General features: G+C 42.3%; 1 protein-coding gene across 4 annotated transcripts in view; it reads left to right on the top strand.

The window, feature by feature from the left end:
* Positions 1-20,862, top strand: part of MAF (MAF bZIP transcription factor) — a 328,059-nt gene that overhangs the window by 10,672 nt on the left and 296,525 nt on the right. For 2 of the 4 annotated variants that reach the window (XM_054579154.1, XM_054579157.1), the window contains exon 2: positions 3,079-3,139. In XM_054579154.1, coding sequence (XP_054435129.1) covers positions 3,079-3,112 — 34 coding nt within the window. In that variant the 3' untranslated portion in view covers positions 3,113-3,139. Of the gene's footprint in view, positions 1-3,078; positions 5,612-20,862 lie in introns of those variants that run through there. The other 2 variants (XM_054579156.1, XM_054579155.1) reach the window with 2 other exon arrangements.

Genomic DNA, 20,862 nt, shown 5'->3' on the forward strand with positions numbered 1-20,862 from the left:
CCTGCATTCCGAAATTCAACGCAGTCGCAGGCAGGTCCCAGGCACTCGGAAACTGTCTTAAGAGGACAGCCTTTAAACGGACTAATTTCAGAAAGGAGCCCTTCCCTGTAGGGGCTTTTGCTCACAGGAATATTTGGTTTTTTAGATCTTCTAGTATGGAGGAGTTAGGCAAGTGTCATTGTGGCTTCTTAAATAAATCTCTCCTTTTTCTTTCTCTTAGGAAAGGATTCATTAGTGTTCAGATAAATGTGGTGAAACTAAAAGTTAATGCTCTTAGTATCTGAGACACTTTCATACTGTCAGATTATACCAAAATCCTTGTTTATGAAATGGGATGGGGGCAGGGGAGGCTGTGGTAGTCATTCTGAGATTCAATCTGTTAAAAATTCTGTTTGGCTCTGGCCAGGTAGCTCAGTTGGTTAGAGCATTGGCCTGATACTCCAAGGTTGCAGGTTCAATCCCCTGTCAGGGCACATATACAAATGAAGCCAACCACTGAATGCATAAATAAGTGGAACAAACCGATTTCTCCCTCTCTCTCTTTCTCTAATCAATAAATTTTTAAAAATGATATTTGATACTTTCCGTGTGCAGGCAGTGACTCCAACATAGTTTTTCTTCTGCCATTTATCTATCTCTAGGACACTTTAAAGTAACATTATAGAGGGGTAAAAAAACTATTAAACTATAAATCTTCAGTTCCCACACTATGAAATAAAAATAATTACACGACAGTGGAACTTGGTGGGCATGAGCAGAACCTAGCCTGGACTGCCGGTCTTAGCATGATATTCCCATCAAGCCCTCACCCACTCGGCATGGCTCCGGGCAACAGGGGCACACCCGTTTTAAGGTACACTGTCCATTTTATTTCCCTGCACTCTACAGTAACAAGACTTTTTAAAATCTTCCTTGGACAATCATGGCACATTCCTATGCTATTAAAAATATTATATAATCATTAGGTAAATAGATCGGACTGTTAGATACTCTGTGCTGGCAGACATCTGGCTTGGACTGCACCATAGTGGTCCAGCCCGAAAATCTCTCTCACTTCCCTGGGAGACCCCCGGACCCCCACCCTTCTTCCCCCATGGCTAGCCTGGGTGAAGGGGAGGAGAACAGAAAAACCACAATGGCTTTTGGACTCTATCCAGGTGTGCAAACAGAATCTCTCTCCCCTCCTTTTTTGAAAGTAAATGCCTTGATAACAGGATAGGTTCTCCAGGTAGTCAGAGAACAGAGGTTACCTAGAACAGAATGACACCAATGATCTAAAAAGGACATCGACTTTATGAGACTTCAGGCCAGATGCCCAAGATCACATTTAATGAGGCCTGATTCTTTTTCTCCAAAAATAACAGAGACTATCAATGAGATGGTCAGGAAGGCAAAGGGGCATTTTGCAAAGCCTATGTTCAGCGATTGCTTTGTAGCATTTTTCTAAAATTGAAAAATGCTTCACAAGTATATGATCTCATGTAAATATTCCTTGCAGAAGCTTAACATATGTTTGCAATGCCCCAAAGGAATTACAAAAATATTCTCTCCACAATCTCTTAAGCTTTTAAGCATTCACTTGCACTTCTAAAAGAATCCGTTGTTTCTAAAGATTAAAAAAAAAAAGTAAACTTATATGGGAAGTTTGTTTTTGTTTTTGTTTTAGATTAGCCATTTGAACTTCAAATGGAGAACAACTGATATTACTGATAACCCTCCCAGGTTTTATAATTTCAATATATTTCTGTTTCTTTTTCTTTTTGGCACAGAAATAATATATTTGGCAAAAGATTAATGTATCCTGCTACATGAAGAAGAGTAGTTTGTATCATAAGATTTTAAAAGCATTTTTAATGTCAAATGTGAATGGGGCAGCTCTGACAGATACAAGAGTACAAATTTGTTTATCATGCTCGAAGCACTTAGATAAAGGGCGTTGGAAATAGAGGTATGCGAAATGGAAATTTAAGTAAAGAACAGTTCTCTGTTCAGTGGTGCAGCCTACAGATTTTAGCAGGCATATGAGTGGACTGATCTGTTCATACCGATGGTAGAGTAATCCAAATAAAAGTGGAGGCGATTAAAGAAAAATACTGAAGATCGTGTTGGAAAAAAATTAGATCAACTTCCTAGTTGATCGCAATTGCTGTACACAGATTTTCTGTAACCATGTTGAATTTTTAAAATTAGATTTTAAATATATTTTGACAGTCTGAACTTGTACAGTGTGACTAACTATAGGGAGAAATGACAGGTCTGCTTTGTTATTAAACTGCTGTCTGGAAAATATTGGACTCTGTACAGTAAATGATAATTATTTTGCCACTTACATTAGTACAGCTAATAGCAATAAGGGTTTTTTGAACCGTAGAAAGCTAACTACTTTGAATTACTGTGCTTTGTTATTCACTGTGAAGCAAAAAGCCTTTTTTTTTAAAGCAACCTCATTTTCATATTACTGTTCTAAGCATTCCCTGCTACTAATTTAAACAGAGGAAGTTAATAAATAAAAGGGTGGTATCTAAATGGTTCTATTTGTTAAGAGAACATTTGCAATTAAGGTCAGCGGTGCCAGCAGGCTAGACCAGAGCAAGGAAGGAGGAGGGGGACATGGAAGAGGATATGCCCTAGTGCAGTGCTAGCGAAAGCTGGACCAGTTTGGTTCTCGGAGGGATGGGCAGCCTGTGAGCACTTGAGAGACACCCATCAGAGGCCAAATGGTTCAAATTGTCCCCCACCGTGAACCCAGAATCACTTAGTTGTCTGAAAGAAGGACAGCTTCAAAGCTGATCCAGGCTGCCGGGCCAGTGGGTGTCACTATCTCAGCCTCCCTGGGGTAGGAGCTAGAGTCAGAGGAAGTGACCTTGCATTCCAAGCCATCCCCTTCCATAGGAACCCCTCCTCTGGCAGGGCTGAGGCTGGGAAGCCAAAGCAAGTGGGACTGAATCCCTCTTCTGTTGGTCTCATTCTGCCCTTTTCATACATAGATAGTTAGGCTGCCTGTAACATACTGTCTCTGAAACCCTCTGTGTGGTTATTAATTACCCTTTGTTTATTTTAATATATTTACTAAATCAGGTACCCAAGGGAATCCTCTACATCAGTGATGTGAAAAAGCCTGTTGCCTGAAGTCAAAGAGGTACATCTTGATTTCTGATTTGCATGTGCTTGTTTTAGTGAGTTTTCCATGACGGGGAAAGCAAGCAAGTGAGGAATGCTGATCAATCTTTGGGTGTGAAAAGTTTCTGTTTCAGTAGCTTCAGTATTTGGGTTTCACAAGTAACATAAAGGGTGATACGAGGTGAAGGGAAGTGATGCAGTATGTGTGACCAGCATGCATGGATTTCTGCATTTCTTTCATTTCATAGGTGTGGTGCATAGAGTAATTCACCCAGTAGGAGTAAATCTCAGATCTGTAGTATTAACCAGCATACGTCTGTTGACACTCAAAGAGCTAGTTAGTCTCTCTGCATGTATGTCAGAAAATTTGTTTGAATCTGCACAGACGGCATCCATACCTGGGCCTCATGAGCATTCCAAATTTATAGTCTCTTGTAATCCACTCCATACTCACATTTGGAAAAGTTAGTGTAATTTCAAAGCATCGTATGTCTCCCCCTCCACATTCAAATGTGACTTGGGAGCTACTCTCTGCTTTTGGTTGTAGGCAGAAAGGGGAGGGGATGGATAGGAGTCAGAAATCTAATTTTCATCTACTAAAAGAAGTGAAATTAAGCTTTTTTAAAATGGGTTTTCAATGCCAAGTATTCCAGTGTGAATTTAATTATCAATCCTCTTTGTTCAGAGAACTAGATCAACACTCTTACACCAATAATCATTGAGTGTCACCCTGTTATGTATACTGGTTACCTCTCATCAGCTAATGGAAAAAAGTTTGATTTTTTATTAAAAATTTTGCTTGTTGAGAAGTTTGCATGAAATACAAAGTTTTTGTTTTCTAGAGAAACTGAGGAGGAGGCAAACGTCACACTGTTAAATTGCAACTCTTGGCACAGGAGACACTTTCAGGATCCAGTGAATTTAGAGTGTCTGAAAACAAAACCCCATTTTTCCCACTATGCAAAAATCATATCCAATTACTTACTTCTCCATGCTGCTATGATGAGTGTCTTTGAATTACTGGATTGTGAATATTTAACATGATTTTTCTCCCTAGCCTTATACAAAATTAACATTTTCTTTAACAGTTCTCATATATAGATTTTAACTCAATGTATACCTTTGGGATTAATTTGTGTCCATATGTGTGCATGCAGTACCAACACTTTATTCCTTTCTTCTGTGTTTGTTCCTTTTATCCTTGTCTTTATGGTTGAAATTTGAAAGCCATCTATTAAATATGATGATCTATGTCCACCAGCCAGTTTTATTATATCTATTTTGAACAAAGAATTAATGAACTTTTAAGGCAAGGTTCACACTAGTCCTGACCTCCCTGGTCATATTTCATATAAGGTTACTGTTGGGAGAGAAATCAAATTTCAGCTGCAAACATGATTGACAGGTGAGAGCAAGCAAGTGAAAGGCATTTGGCCAGATGGGGAATTTGGGGAAGGAGGAAGACAATTCCTTAAAGTTACTCCGGGATATTAGATATTATAAGCTGATATATGAAAAGTTCAATACTTGATACTCCTGGGAGAGTTACTTAGTTTAATTTTCAGAAAGTCACTTTGGTTAAGGGATTTCAGTAATGGAAGCCAAAAATGGGAAACCACTAGCTTTTTGCTCTCTGGGAAATTTCCACTTTGTACAGTTTCATGGCTTATTTCTGGCAATTTTCTGGGTGAAGATATGAAGGTTAAAGCACAAGCCATGGGAGAAGCCATTTAATTACCTTTCATTTAATCTCAGAAACATAGTCTAGATTATATTGTTTCTTGAGCATATTACAAAATATTTATCCAAAGTAGTATCACAAAAAAATTATATCCTCCATTTTGTAGCATCCCTTGTTTCTGACTAATATTTTCCATTAGCACATGTTACAGCTTAACATATGCAAATCTCTCAAAATGCATGATTTATCAAGGTTTTGCCTCCTGAAGAAAGGTCTCCTAACATGAAGATCAACAGAGACAATCACACACTGATATTTGATGTAAATTATTCCATGGTAGCATCTTTGGGTCAGGTGTGATGGTGGCATCGTTGCCATGGGAACAAGTCATGATGCTGCTTGGCCCTAATACCAAAGGTAGTTTTGGAATTCATTTTAAAGGCTCTCTCTTGTCAAAAGGAGATAACATGACTACCCATGATTTGCATTAAACTTGAAAGTAGGCCATTAAAACTCCTTCTTCCATCTGGTGTGCTGAAACACTAATTCTGAAGGTGGTAATATCAGGACCTTAGCCTGCTCATGTCTATGCTCTGCCCATTTCAGATGTTCCTGACATTGGCTAAGACCCATCGGATGCAACCAAGCCTTACAGAGCTGCTTCGGGCAGGGCAGGTGGGATGCAGACATAGGGGAGAGGCCTGTATGTAGCTTTCCTGTCGCCTATGGGAGAAGCTGATGGAACTTGTGTAAACAGCACTTCCTGGGTTCTGAGTACCCATCTGTTTGTTTCCCCCCCTAATCTTACAACTAGCAGATTGGTCATGTTTCATCTAGATTGTATCCACCCTGGTATGAATTCAAACAAATGTAAGGAAGGCTTTATTATTTTATGAACTGGGATGAAAACCAAAAAATTCCCCACCCCCAAACAGTAAAAGTACTTAGAAATCTTGTTTCTATTTTGTAGAACTTGCCTTCCTATGTTGCCCACAATCACCCAGATATCAAAGGCAAGCATGGATTCCTGATGCCTGGTGTGGATGCGGATGCCCTAGCCCAGCTATTTAATTCAGACATAAAATTAAGGGTGCAACCTTGCTTCCCTTGCAGAGCCCATCAAAGTATTTTTAACAGAAATGGGGAATTGGGTGTTCTCATGCAAAGGACATGTGTAAACAGAGACTGTAAGTTTTGATTTCTGGTGCCTCTCGTTGACAAGCTCAAGTGAAAACAGTGGCCAATCTTGACTCTGCTTTCACTACAGGCCCCGTGGAGTTTCTAAATAGTCTTGAGAGGAAAACTCCCCCCTTGAGACAGTGAGTAGAACACTGTAGTGCATGCCGATTTGGAGAGAGGACCAATGAATCCGTCACAACTTCTCTGAGTACGTCTTAAGCAAATGACATCAGTGTATTTCTTGGCACTGAGAAAACAAGAAGAAATAATTCTGTTCAAAGTGTTTTGTTACTGGGACTTACTTAATTGTTTGCTGTTGTTGTTTGTTTATTTAGGTTATGCTCCCCCTAACCACCACCTTTTCATACAAGGCTGTTTTTCTTTCTGTGGGCACTGACCCACTACTAAGCTGATTTAGTAAATTAATTATAGCAGAGCAGGTACAGAGTGACTAGCCTAATGATGCCGTTTGAACTCATATTATTTTTAGTCAACTCTAGGATACCATTGAAGGGGATGACTTGAAGAAAGAAACATCATGCGTGTAGGGAGACAAATAGGAAGAAGAAATTTTTGCCAAAGTACAGCACTCATTACTTAAAACTAAATGATGCTTCTGTAAAGAGCTTTTCTTTTAAAAGCACATATTCAGTCATCTGCCAAAATCTCAGATTTACTGCTCCCTTTCACAGATGCCAGTGTTGAAACTCTTCACCTGCCGCTTGCTGAGTCTTTCATTTCCTCAATCCAAAAATTACTGTAGAGTTGTTGTGTAGTGTCTACATTTTTTTTTTCATTTTCTTGGCACCTAAATGAAATTATCAGCAATAAATGAGCTAAGCAGAAGGGTTGGTTTTTCTTTTTTGTTTGTTTGTTTACAATATTTGGAAAACACCGGGGCAAGGCTAACCCAGTGGGAAAATTCGGTGTGCCGCTTTTTCCAGCATCTCCAGAAAATATAATAAAGCTATTAACACATATAATTTCAGATGGGAAGCAATACTCATTGGGGGAAAAGGAGGAAGCAGCTTCTGGTGTTGAGTGGGAAAATCACAGGAGCTGTGAGACAACACAGCAACAGAGTGTGACCTTGGATATAAGCCCTGGAAGATATTAACACCTAATTAACTGTCCAGGGGTGCATCCTACTACTTCATCACCGGTGAGGTGGGAATGACAGAAGAGAGAGGGGAGAACTCTGATTGAGCTTTTGTCCACCTTTCTCTGAATAAAATCATCTAATAATGCTCTATACTTGTGTGCAGCTAGTGACGATTTCTTTTTAGTCACTCGGGTCTATTGAAAAGCACAGTAAGTTCATTTGCTAGAAGGTAGACAGTGGAGGGAAGAATGAAATGGATCTGAAATTGACCTTGAGGTCAGCCTCCTTTAAATTGGGTTCTACAAAGTTTCTTTCCTTCTTCCCTGGGTCTTGCAGAGGCAGAGTTTTGCATTGGGGTTTGTAATTATTTAAAGGGCTTCTGATGTCAGAGTTGATCTTCCCCCTCCTGGGCCCTGTCCCTGCCCAAAGTTAATCCAAATAGATGTCTTTTGTTACTGATGGTTGTTAATTAAAGGGCTTGAATCTCTGCTGCTGTGGTGTGCTCCTGCTTGTTTATATTTTAAAAGGAGGTTCATTGCTGATGTACAGGAAATGGGGGAAAGGCAGGTGTAGAACTCTTACTGGGCTGAAAATTTTGAATAGAATAGAATCTTCTGTTTACTTGTCTTTCCTATTTTCCTGCACTCTTTCTTTTTAATAGAGCAATTAGAATCCCTTAAAAAAAAATCTTAAGGCACACATGGTCAGTTTACCAGTGTTTGGAATCACACATTGCATTTTAGAGAGCCACGCAGGTCTGCGGAAAAGAAGCTTGCCCTGCTTTCCTCTCAGCAATAAGGGTGGGCAGGAGAGATCAGAAATCCCTCAGTGCTGCCAACCTTTCTGATCCAAGCTAAGAACTGCTTTCTCATTCTTTGCTCCAGTGGGTATCACATAGTCGAAGTTCTGTCCTGATGTTCAAAGCCTGTTTTGTTTGGTTGTCACTGGGTTTTCCCAGACTTTTTTTTTTTTTTTCCTTCTCTTTTTTTCCTCCTAAAGCCTCCAAGCACTCTCTCACCTCTGCCTAGTTGAACGCAAGTGCAAAGTGCATGGGCTAGCTTGAGCTTTAACAGGTGTGTTTGGAGGTTGGCTCTGCGTTCCCCCTCCCAGGGGAGGACACTGAGTTCGTGATGGAAGACAGACTTTCTGGAAGCCTCTGAGGCTGTGCTGCCCAGGGCTGAGGCTCCCAGCTGCCCTCCTCCCTCCAGCCTCCGGAGATTGTGCATTGGAGGCCGCTTGGCATCTTGCTCTTTTCCTGGACACATCACCTTCCTATGTGCTCTGTTAGCAGTTTGGGGAACCTCGTTATTTAGAATGCTTCCTCTGTTTGTTCTGATCTTTGCTTGTTTACTAGCATCCTGACCAGACCCTAGTCTAAAGGCAAAAAGATCAGTGGTCATAAAATAGCAGAAATAGCGTGAAATAATGGTGCTATAACACTCCCTACAGATTTGCAGGCAAGTAATAGGCCCAGCTCCCCAGCGCAGCTGGTGGGATTTGAGTTGGAGATTTTGGCCCTTGACCCCGGAAGTAAAGTACAAAATCCAACTTCTTTCCTGCCTGAGAGCGGGAAGTTTCATTTGTCCAGACAAAACTCGGAGATTCGCGGTGGCCAGGTGAAAAGTCGCGGTTCCGGAGAGAAAAGCAAAAAAGTAAGGAAGCGGTTTTTTAAAATTTTTTTCCAACTGTTTTTATTTTATCTGTCCGATATTGGTAATAAAACTTTCCATCTCTGTTTTGGGGAAATTTTTAAGGCATTGGCGGCACCTGTGGGGCGTGGTGCGGGAGAGGGCAGTTCCTGCAAGGGTTTTTGTGTGCCTTTGCCCCACAGTTTACAGTATCCTTCAGATTTCCCGTGCTCTCCAGCGTCATCGCCTTCCACCGTGGAAGAGGCACCTGTCCATGTTTGCCTCGGGTCCCTGGTCAGATTTTCACTGCAGGAAAGACGAGGTCCGGGTGTGTGATTTTCTTGTGAATTTGTCAGGAATTATTTCCAGAGCTCGCGAGGATGCGGTTTTTTTGAGAACGCATCTTTTTACTATTTTTTAAAAACATAATTGGTATCAGGCCACTGCGTGGTTTCGACCTGATAGCTTCCCTTCCTTTCCTTCCTTCCCTACCTCCCCCCTCCTTTTCCTCCCTCCCTCCCTCCCTCTCTTCCTTCCTTCCTTCCTCATTTTGCTATTGCAAGCTGCAATAAAGTGACTTGTAAGTTATAATCAAAGTTTGGTATCGTTAAACTGTAAAACCAGCTTTGGGTTTTGCTCATAAAATAAATATTTGAAAAACTATAGCAATGAGGCTTGTACAATAGAGACAATGTCACTACATATATATTTGCGTATATGAATGTGTAGGTAAGTATTTTGTTCCGGAGGCTCTTAATGATAGCCTTGAAAAAGCATCGTACACAACTGTGACGTTCTGTAAGCATCCAAGCATGAGGGTACCCTAATAAGAATGTAAGCACATTGTCTTTAATGAACTTCTAATTTGGTTTTTAAATGCCATTCGTAATTCACATTAACTTACTTTTTCAGTTATATTATTTTTGCACTAAAGAGTCAGCGTATATGTGCTAGAATTCCCTGACTGTAAGCTATAGTGCTCCTTAGCTGGGAAGAGATTTTTTTCTTTCCTCCTAACAAGGAAGCTCATTTAGAAAGAAATCTTTATGTGAAGTGCTTGTCAGTTGGCATTTTTACTGGTTTGCTAACCCAAAGGTAAAATATAAAGCCATGTCTTTTCCTCACTGGCTTGTTGTTACTAGAAGGGTCCCTCCCTTGTTAGCTTGATAAATAATTTTACTAGGGGGACTCTGCTGTATTTTTATGCTTGCTGTCTATTTTCTGCTTGCTGCAAATAAATTTCTATACTCAGAGGGCACTAAAACTCCAAACACATGGTATTTTCCCATTTTGCTGCTGGTCGCCTGAAATATTTATTCCATCTCCTGTTTTTAATTAATTTTTAAAAGGAAATATAATTTGTGATTAATAGCAAACAAAAATTCACCTCATGTTTCTCAGGACTGTTGGGTTTGAATCTGGAAGTTTAGCTTTTTGAAAGGCTTCGTGTGTTAGACCCATGTTTGTCAGATTGACCACACGAGTTATTTATTGGGGAGTCCTGACGTTTTCTCCGTATAGATTTCCTTGTCTGTGTTTCCAACTTTAAATATTAGTCATTAACATGAGAAATGAAGAGGGCTATAGAATTCTATCTAGAAATAAGGCGCTACACAATAAAGTCTTTATGTTTGAAAAATGATACATGGTGTGAAAGTGGAGATGAAACTGATGATAGGTATCAATATAAATACTGGCATCCACCTGTGTCCTGGGCATTTCAACCTGTGATTCCTCACTAATGGGGAGAGCAGGGTGTGGACCACTGAGGCAAAATAGGTGGTACTCTGGTACAAACGTAAACACACTCAAAAATATTCCATTAAAATAAAAACAATCAATGTATTCTATCATTACAAACACAATGAATATAGCACATAATAAGCATATAACAAAATATTTAATGAAGGAATGACATTTATGCTTTGCGGTAATGTAAGTGTTCATTTTTAAATAAATGCCATATTATAGTCATTGAAATACAATTTTTTTCAAAGCAGATATTCTGCTTGGTATTTGCTAGGTTTTTTCTTTCTCCCCCCCCTTTTTTTTTTGGAGTTTTATGTTCTGAAATGGGAAAATATTTTTACAAAGGTGCTTTGGAACCAGAATGCCAGCACACGTAACCAGCGTGAAGGGTGTTGGGGAGACTGAGTCATCAGATATCTGGAGCTCAGTTTCTGCAAAGATCACAAAAAATGAAGAGGAAGATGTAGCAAAAAAGGGGCCCATGCATTAGTTTTCAAGTATCTACAGAGCTCCAAAGAGGAGGGCTTAGAGCATTCAGTTTCTTAGACTTTGAACACAATATTTAATCATTTTCACCACAGATACAAATAGTATTGGTTACTTATTAAACATGTGTCCAGATTTTATTTTCATGTCCTCCTTCTGGGGGATTTCAGAAATGAGTTAGACTTTAGGCTGAGCTGATGACTCCCCGCCCCCCCTCCATCTCTACCACTGTAGAGAGTATTGAAAATCAGATTTTTAAGTATTTAACAAAGAGTTGATATTCAGCATTTCTTCTGGTCACTCTGGGGCCATACCAGTTAGCTGGGAGTTAGAGGAAAATTTTGTGGTGTTGAAGACCGTGAGGCTCCACCTAGCCCTGCCCTTCAGAGGTCATCTGCAGATAGGCAATGGTGACCATGGCCACCATTGATCGAGGGTCTCTAGGGAGCTCAGACCTATGTCATCTCTGATCTTTACAACAAGTAGAGAGGAAGATACCTTAATCCCATTTATACAGAGAAGGAAACTGAGGCACAAAGCAATTAAGATTTCATTTGACCCTACACCATAATCATGCCAGTATTTCTAGGTAGACCCCAGGATACCCCTGCCCTGGTCAGTTTATTTGTTCCTTCCCAATTGAAAAGGAGCCCAGTGTTTAACCTTATCACATGCAGTTTGAGTTCTGTTGCGTTCTCTCCTTGGTCAGCTTTTTCGTAGGGGCGTTGAGTAAGGCCTAAAAAAAAATACATTATAATCTGAGTAGTATCTAAGACCGAGGTAGTTGCTCTCATGGTCTTTGACTCCAAGGAGCCCTTCAGCCCTAAAAACAAATGATTCCGTGGCTTGATTTTGGTAGGTAACAGAGCAGCCTTTCTAGACACAAAGATAAAGATTGTCATTTCAAGAGCATTTAAAAAATAATAGATGGTACATTTCCTTAATACTCTGTAATGTGTAAAGCACCAGGTGCACAATTGACACTCAGGAAATTGCTGGCTAGTGAAGATAAATCAGCGTTAAATCACTCCATTGAAAGCCCTATTTAATAAAAAGTTGTCAGCAAAATCTGTGGTTACATGAAAAAGAATACATAGTTTCTGCATCTGTAAAATAGGGCTAGTTCCTTAAAGGCCTGTGCAAAGGATTAAATACGATAATGCATGTAAAGCGCTTGGCACGGAATAAACACCCACCGTGCTTGTCTGGGATCAGTATTACATAGAATAAAACTTTGACCTTGACACATTGCAAGTCTTGGTTTGTTAACTTTATGATTATGACATTGGACTTCCTCACTGCTTTAAAATAAATGTCAAAATTGGAAGATTGAGAAGAACCTAGAATAGGAGTTTTATAACTATTATCTGCCCTCCCTTGAGAAACACTACCACCCCTGTAAAAGTGGTTGTTTTTTTTTTTTTAATTTTTTTTAAAGGTCTGCTTGGGCAGTTCTGTAGACAAATAATTTAGGGAAATTATGGATTAGACAAAATTAAATATTTAATCTTGCTATTGTTCACCTCAGAGGTTTTAATGCTAGTAAGCGTGGTGACCCTCGATGCGGAAGAACCAGCAGGGAGGGCACACGATACCTTCCAAACTTATTTAAACACAGAACCTGTTTGCTAATCAACTACCTCATGGAACTAGCATTACATAGAGAGGTTTTGAAAGATGGTGTTGAAACATGAAGTCTGAGTTCTTTCTTTTAGTACCGAAGGACCCCTTTACTAATTTCCCTATGAAACCCATGTTCTGAAAGATTGATTCATAATTCTTTGTTTCTTTTATTAATCAGAGCCCTCTCTAATAGCTTTAGGGCTTCTGGTCACCAAGAGAGATGGCATAATTCCTGATGTTTATTCCATCAAAAGCATTATAAGACCTCATCAGGTGGTTATCTTGTGGGTCTTTACTGTGATGAGAATGGCTCGCAGGTGCCATTACTACATTCACGGGCTCCCGATGTGGTTTCAGGACCCCAGTGTGGGGTCTTCTGTTCCAACAGAAATCCAAGATCACTGTCAAATTCAACCTGGCCATTTGTGATTAGGTGAGTTTTCCAAGGAAATCAGAGGTCCCGCAAGGAATAAGTTAATTTCCTAGAACCTTGGACATAAAAACTCTGCCTTCAGGTTTCTATTAAATTATTGCTAGGATACAGATTTATATTAAGGGCATGAAATACAAGCTGGGGAGGGGGAGCTGCGGGGGAAGTTTGGAATGGTGGTTCACCCCTTTATCCCTCTTCCGTCCCTTCTTTTTGCGCATCTGCTTCGTTCTCCCTATAGAAGACAGGCAGCCGTCTCTGCATTGAAGTACATGTGATTCCCACTCTCACCTCTTGGTCTCCTAAACATCCCCAACAGAGGTTGGTTAGAGATTCTGAGTTCCAGTTTTCAGAAGAGATAGCTGATTGGCCCACATTGGTCAGGTGTCTGTCTCTCATCCAGTCAGCAGTGGCTAGGGGTGGGCCCTCATGCCCCCTGCCTGACTAACCCAGTTTTCTGAGAATGGGGTTGGGAAGGGCTTGGGAGATGGGCACTTCACAACATGGGGGAGGGAAACTGGTACCCAAGACCCATGAACACTCCTTTAGGAGATAGGCATGAGTAGAATTAGGGCATGAAGGAGTCTCTGAACCTAGAGTCTGGGTTGTCAACCCTAGATACACCTGGGGAGCTTTTAAAATGATGCCTTGCCTCAGATCCCTTAAACCAGAGCATCCAGGGGCTGATGGGATGCAAACAGCAGTATTTTTTCTACAACAGTTCTCAGCAATTCTAATGCGCAATCAGGATTGAGAATTCCTAGTCGGAGAATCCAGGGACACAGTTATCTATGGAAACCCAGAAAGTGAAAAATCCATGGTGAATTTCCCATATTTTATTGTTATGTCTTACAACTCAGCGTTTTTCAGGTTCAGTGTAAAACTAAAAGGAATGAACAATTGCTTTTTGTTTTCCCTGCTTCACCTGGCCTTCCCAGTCTTCTATTAAAATCAACTCTATTCTTTAGAAGGAAGGCAAAGGCAGTCAGATAACAGAGGCAGGGAGAGTGAATTGGAGTTGGTGTCCAGAACCCTTCATTATAGACCTGCCTTGGCCACTAAGCACCATGTGACCTGAGCAGACCACATCCTTTGATGACCTTGCTGGGTCTCACTTTTCTCCTTTTGGGAAACGTGTCATTTGAGGTAGAATCAGAAGGTTTCTATGAGTCTACACAATCAGCCAAGTGACCGGCTCACCACAGGTCCCACACGTGAACTAGGGGAGATAGTGAGGACTTTGAGCTAGCAAACTGGCTACTTGGAAGCATGTAATGGTGTTTTTCTTTTTAAATTCTGCATGAAAAAGAGAATAACATAAGTAGTTATCGAATTACAAGAATAGATGTTTTTCAAATTATTTGCACAAACTTTTGCAGATACCAATGAGATAATTACATTATTTGTCATCATTATCAGCAGGCACTTATTTACTGTGTGGTTGGGGTCATGGAAACAGGACCGAGGAAAATGGTGCTGGCTGGAAGGAACCAAGATGTTTGATCACACACTGTCAGACACATTGATCGTCCGCTAAAGCATAACATTGAACCACACAGAAATGGCCCACTCTGAAGGCACTCTTCACTCTACCTTGTAAGACAATTACCTTTTAAATTTCTCATCTCCTCTTGGGCTCTAAACTCTGTGAGCGTGGCGTGCACGCCTCATTTGTTTTTGTGTCCAGCACAGCCCCGAGTCGGTGAGCGGCGTCTGTGCCTCAGATCCTCTGTGCAAAGTGGCAGGGTGTTCCTGAATCAGCAATTAGGTGCACGAACAAACAAACAAACAAATGGGTAATAAGGACCCACTGAAAGTTTCTTAAAGGATGAAGATGACATCTTTGCAGTCTGTCAAAATTAGAGGTTGTTCTCTTAATCTTCTCCCAGGTTTTCGAAAGACCTGTATCCTGACATTTCCTTGACACATTCGTGAGCGAAGTTTCCTTTCCTGGACAGCTTGTTAAATATAGTCTGCGCCAGACCTATTTCTTAATGTCCTCTTTTGGAGAGCTATTGGAAAATAGACCCTTTTTCTCTGGCTGGTTTAGTGTCAAAGTTATTATGCTTTATTTTAAGCTTTAATTCAATGAACGCTTATTGTATACCCTGTAAATACTAGAATATGGATGTGGTTCCGGAGGATTCAGAAACAAATAGGACACAGTTTGTGCTCCCAAGATTTATTATTGATGCAGACAGACAGTTAAAAAAGTAAGTTCTGGTCCTGTATGATGAACGCTGTCCAGAAGGTGGAGATTTGTGGGATGAATGAAGATCGTCATTTTTGTCATTTTGTGAACACCATAAGCTAAAGCAAAAGCTACAAAAGTAACCAAAGGAAACTAGGTTTTTTCTTTTTTTCTTTTTTTAACATGGGGTAGGGAAGCTCTTCCTTAGCCCGATGCACCAAGAAGATGCTACACAGAAATAGATTCGATAAAGTTGGCTACATAAGCAAACTACACATAGCAAAAATGCCATAAACAAAATCAAAAGACAAGCAACATAGTGGGAAAAATTACAAACCACAGGATAGTCAAAGACGTAATTCCCTTATCAAGACGGGCTCTTATAAATCCATAAGAAAGATGATAAACAACCAGATAGGAAAATGGACAGAAGGATTGACAAATAACCAAAAATCTTACGAAACAATGTTTGTCTTCATTCATAAGCAAATGATAATAATGATAAAAATAATATTTCTTTTTAGCTGAAATGTGGGGCAGTGGGCAGTCTCATACACTATTATGAGTCTGCAAATTGGGCGACCTCTTAGGGCACTAATTTTAATATGTTATAGTACAGAATATTCACAGACCAAACACCTTTTATACTCAATTCGTGTTGGGGATTTTAGTTCAATACAGCAGTCTAGATATAGCTGGAATAAACAGTGTGTTTATGGGTGTGAGTTGGGGAAGGAAGGATTGGACCGAGGTGGGCAAACACGGGTCTGATGGAGAAGAAATTGAAAGGCCAAGCCACAGGGAGCACGGAAGCAGAAGACAAAAAAGAGGGAAGAATGAACTAAGGTGCCAGGTACCCTGATAGTTTGTGTGATTGCCGTTCCCGAAGGCACTTCCGCCTAAACTAGTTTATTTTGACAACTGTGAAACTGTCCAGGTGTCCATCTGCCCCTTGATCAGTCTGAATTTGTTCCGTGCTCCCCACCAGATAAAAGACTCATAGGTGTTAATTGCATCAAGGCCCGTGTTGTTCTTTGAGCCATAGCAGCAGTTTCTGTATCTCAGCCCTTCACTGTATCATCTGTGGTGTCACAGCCAGAGTGTTGGGGAAAAGCGAGGGAGGGGCATTTTTCAAAGAACTGCAGGGAGATTTGGTCACGTGTCTGCCGTTCACATCAATCGCAGAGTCTGGGCAGAGATGCTCTCAGGTCCGTTCACACACCTCTTTGAAAAACGTCCCCTCTGGTGTTGCTACCAGGCTCCCCTCCACAGCTACAGGATTTGGGGCCTTTGAAGTTGGTTGTGGAAATTTCGCTGCTTTCTTTGACTCTAGCAAATTGCTCCAAAATGCTACAAATGTAAAAAAGACTAAAGGAGCTTTAGCAGCAGCTTAGAGGTGGAATCCCCTTAAGCCACTGACAGAAAACTGTGTTTCTTCTTTCAGTTTTTAATTTGTGAGTTATATTTTAAGATACAGCAATGCCGTTCCAGTATCGCTTGGGCAAAGAAAAAAGAGGGCGCACTGGGTGCTGGGTGGTTAGGAGATGGGTAGATTCTGCAGCTCCAGGTCTTTGACCTTGTTGGGTTTGGGGGCCAGATCCTGAATCGGGCAGATCTGCCTGCAGAGAAATCGTATGAAAGATTTGGTCCACTGTGATTGAAAAGCATTTCCAAGGGGCATCTGGATATGACTGTGGAGTTAAGGCAAGTCGTCGATGCCGAGGCTGGAAATCTTGTAGCCTCATGCGACATGCACCCAGGAGGGGACAGAATAGGGAGATTTCAGCCCACTGCTTCAGTCTAGGGGCTGTGGTGATTGAAATGCTTACAGTTTTGCCTCAGGAGTTCTTCCATTTAGGGGTAGGTAATTGAGCTTGAGTGCATTTTCTGAAAATTTCCTCGAAGTTATTTATTTTATCCTCGTAGCATGCTAACGCTGTAACAGGTGAGAAAGAAGTACGGGTTGGTAGAACGCTTGTTAGATGCGCCCCAGGCTTCAGTCACCAGCTCTATACTTTTAAGGATTTGGCTCACATCAGAGGTATGCAAACTGTTTATTTTGTTTTGTTACAGCAGAGGATCCACCTGTAAAATGAAGGTTTATGTGGGATCACTGTATAAAAGAAAAATAAGAAACTGCTGAAGGTAGAGCTGGCCTTCCAGGTTCTTGTCCCTTCTCTCTTCTCCCTGTACCGCCTCGGGCCCCATGAGCTCTACGGCCAGCTTCAGAACACGCTGGGGAAGTGTTCGCTAAGGAAATGCCAGGTCAGGTGGTCATGGAGGTAGCGGAAGACCCCTGTCCCTCACTGGAAACAGTTAGAGATTCCTCAGTGGGGAGCAGACTGCACAGACATCGACGTCAGACTGAGGTGACTTTGGGAAAGTCCGCCCCCTTCTATCCCACTGTAGACGGGGATGATAGACCCAGCCCCACTGGGCTCCTCACAGGTTCAGTGAGCAAGCCGGGGCAGCATCTGCTGAGTGCAGTGCCAGCAGGCTGTTCTCATTACTCGGGTGGCAGCAGAAGTGACCAGCCATATCTGTGTCTTTTTTTGCTTAAAAACATTGCAGATTTTTTTTCCTTCAGGATTCAAGAGAATCTGTAGTCGAGTTGGCAAAGGTTGACCGCAGCCTCTCACATGTCTGGTTTTTTTTTTCCTTTGTACCACACTGGACTGTGACCCAGGGTCTGCCTGATCAGCCTTTAGCGCCGGGACTCACACAGAGCACACTCCTGGTAGATGTTTGCTGGGTTGACTCTCAGTGGTGCACTCACGCTAACTCCTCCAAGCTCGCAAAAGCCAGCTGTGTGCGTCTCTTCTCAAGTCCATGTTCAGGGACTTCACTGTGGTAGCACGGCATAGGCCATGGTAGGAATATGTGCAGCCCAGGGTGCAAATGCTGTACAATCAGAGCCCTTTTCCTCCCACCCCACCCAGGAGAGAGCAGGCTATTAGACATGTAGCAGCACACCACGGCTTAATGCCCAGATGGAAATATGGAAATAGAACAGAGCAGTATCCAGTGTATCAAATGCTCTGCTCGCACTGCTGCTCTGACGGTAAGCACAAAAGAAGCCGAGAAAGGGAGCTTGGGGTGGTCCGAAGGCATCCAAGAGGATCTTAGGGGACAGAGAGGTTTTGGGCTTGTGGGAAGACGTGAAAGGCTGTTCCAGGCCATGGAGATCAGGACGAGTTAGTAAGGGAATGACTGGAATTTGCAAAGGAGGGTGATACTGGCTTGCCCGGGGTTTAGGAGGGGGTAGGGAAATAGCAGGACAGCTGTGGAAAGTGATGGCTGGAGGGGTGGAATAGACGAGGGAGGACCTTGAAGGATGCTTAGGTGATGGTAAAAGTTGAATTTCATTTCCGCCTGCAGCAATGATTCCGTTACTTTGCAGATATGTCCAACTTAATACAACGCATTTACCTGCCAGTTTTAGCGGCCTCCTTAACCTCTTGATCTTGTGCAGAGTCCAACTAAATAGCTTCCAGAATGTTTAGAAATTTAGGTAAATCGATGGAAGAGGGATCCAAAAAAGGAACAATGAGGGCAGCTGGGCTGTCTGGGGCTGTGGTTTGAGGCTGAGAGCAAAGGGAAATGCTGCACGATTCTTGCTGTTTCTGTCCAAGATTGGGGCCGATGGGTCAGGGGACCAACCTCAGTGGTTTTTCATTTTAACGCTTGGTCTTTGACTGGTGCCTCCCTGAGACCTGGGGTCAGCTCCCTCAGGGTCAGTGGTTCTCAGCCTCAGCTACCTATGAGAATTATCTGGAAAACTTTACAAATGCTGCCTAAGCCCTGGCCCGTTTCCAATTAAATCAGAATCCTGAGGTGGTACCCGGGCATCCATGCTGCATTCGAAGGTGTGCAGGAGATTGTAGCACTCAGCTAGGACACCCTGCTGTGAGACGCTGGGTCTCAGACCTCAGTGAGCATCGGATCACCTGAAGGATTTGTTAAACCTCTGATGTCTAGCCCCCATCCCTAGAATTTCCAGTTCAGGCAGTCTGGGGGCAGGGACTGAATATTTACATTTCTAATGCGTTCCCAGGTGAAGCTGGAATGGGCGACACAGAAGAACCACGACGGTAGCAGCATTTGGAAAGCAGTCTGAGGGAGGGGAGTCGGATACACTGCGTCCCATTCCCAGCTCCGACGTTCCCACCCGCTTGACCTCTCCATTTGTTTAAAGCAGTGGATCTTAACCAGGGCTGACAGTGCTCCTCGGGAACATTTAGCAACATCTGGAGACAGTTTTGCTTGTCATGACTTGGGGACAGGGTGCTACTGGCACCTGATGGGTACAGGCTACGGATGCCGCCAAGCATCCTACAGTGCACCCAATAGATCCTGCAATAAAGCGTGATCCAGGTCAAAATGTGAATTGCGCCAAGATTAAGTGACCCTGCATGGAAGCCTCCGAGTTTCTTTTGGTTTCATAATCAAGTGGGAATAGTCATACTTGTTTTTCTAGGTTGTTGCTAAGAATAAATGGGGTCCTGTAGATAAAGTGCTGTGGCCAGGAAGTGCTCAGTAGACAGTAGTAGTTCTTAACCTCCCAGCCAAGCCTCTTTGAGTGACAGTGTTGTAAACTTGGCTGAAGAACTTGACCTCCATGGACCTGTTTCTCATCTGTGAAATGGGCACAGTTGTAGGACCAAACTCCTGAAGGGGAGGTGTAAAGATTAAGTGAGATAATACATATAACGCCCCCCGAAGTGCCCAATAATCATTAGCTGTTATTTGGTTTTCCATTATATCCTTCCGCAGACCTGATTCTCTCCCTTGGAGCATCCAAGATGCTGACTGCACCACTTCTCACTTTGTAGGTCTGTGGTGTCGGTGGGAAGTTGGCCAATTTCTAGTTTCCAGGTTGTGAGGGCTCAGGAACAGCGGCAGGAATAGGGCGACCTCTTAGCGTCCCAAGACTCCCAGGCCAGATGGTGCTCCAGAGCGCCCCGCTGCGTGTGGCTGCTCAGAAAACCTGGTGTTTAATTTTTGCTTACACATTTCCAGCCTTAGTGCAGGTCTGCTGTCATGAGGATTTGGTGACTTGAGACGCTTAGAAGACAAAACACCTCTGGCGCCCATATTTCATAGGTGACAGGTTCAAGGCAATGAATGACATAGGTGGCTCCTCCACCCCCTCAGCCTTCCCCGCTTTCCAGATGGAGCAGGAATTTGTACCCAGGTCTGTTTGACCCCACTGCTTGGTTTTTCAACCAGCCAGTGGCCCCTGATGTGAGTTACACAAGGAACCCAGCAGGGGACCCCAGGGACTACCAAGGACCATCCACAGACAAGGGTCCTGCCAGTCCTCTTCGGCAGACAGCCTCCTGCTCCCACCTGAACGACAGCCTCCCAGGTAGAATGTCCTTTTTCTAATCTGTATGCAAAATGGATTTTAGCAACTGGATTTTATTGAGAAACCAACTCCCTCTTCCCCACCCCCAGCATTTGAAAACATATTGTCTTCTTCACTGTAGTTCATTTTGCTTTCTGTGGTGATTAATGAATTAAAGATGCAGTGTATTTATTCTTTTGCCTGATTACCATTCTGTAATAAATCTAAGCGCTGGAGTCTGTCGATACAGGAAAGCCAACCTGCCTCTTTGGAAAATAAAGGTTTGTACATTAAGCTTAACTTCCAGCTCACCGAGGCAGGGGGAA

This window comes from Pteronotus mesoamericanus, unplaced genomic scaffold, assembly GCF_021234165.1.
Source record: "Pteronotus mesoamericanus isolate MK-2021 breed Mesoamerican mustached bat unplaced genomic scaffold, CSHL_Meso_final contig_52, whole genome shotgun sequence".
Classification (NCBI taxonomy): Eukaryota; Metazoa; Chordata; class Mammalia; order Chiroptera; family Mormoopidae; genus Pteronotus; species Pteronotus mesoamericanus.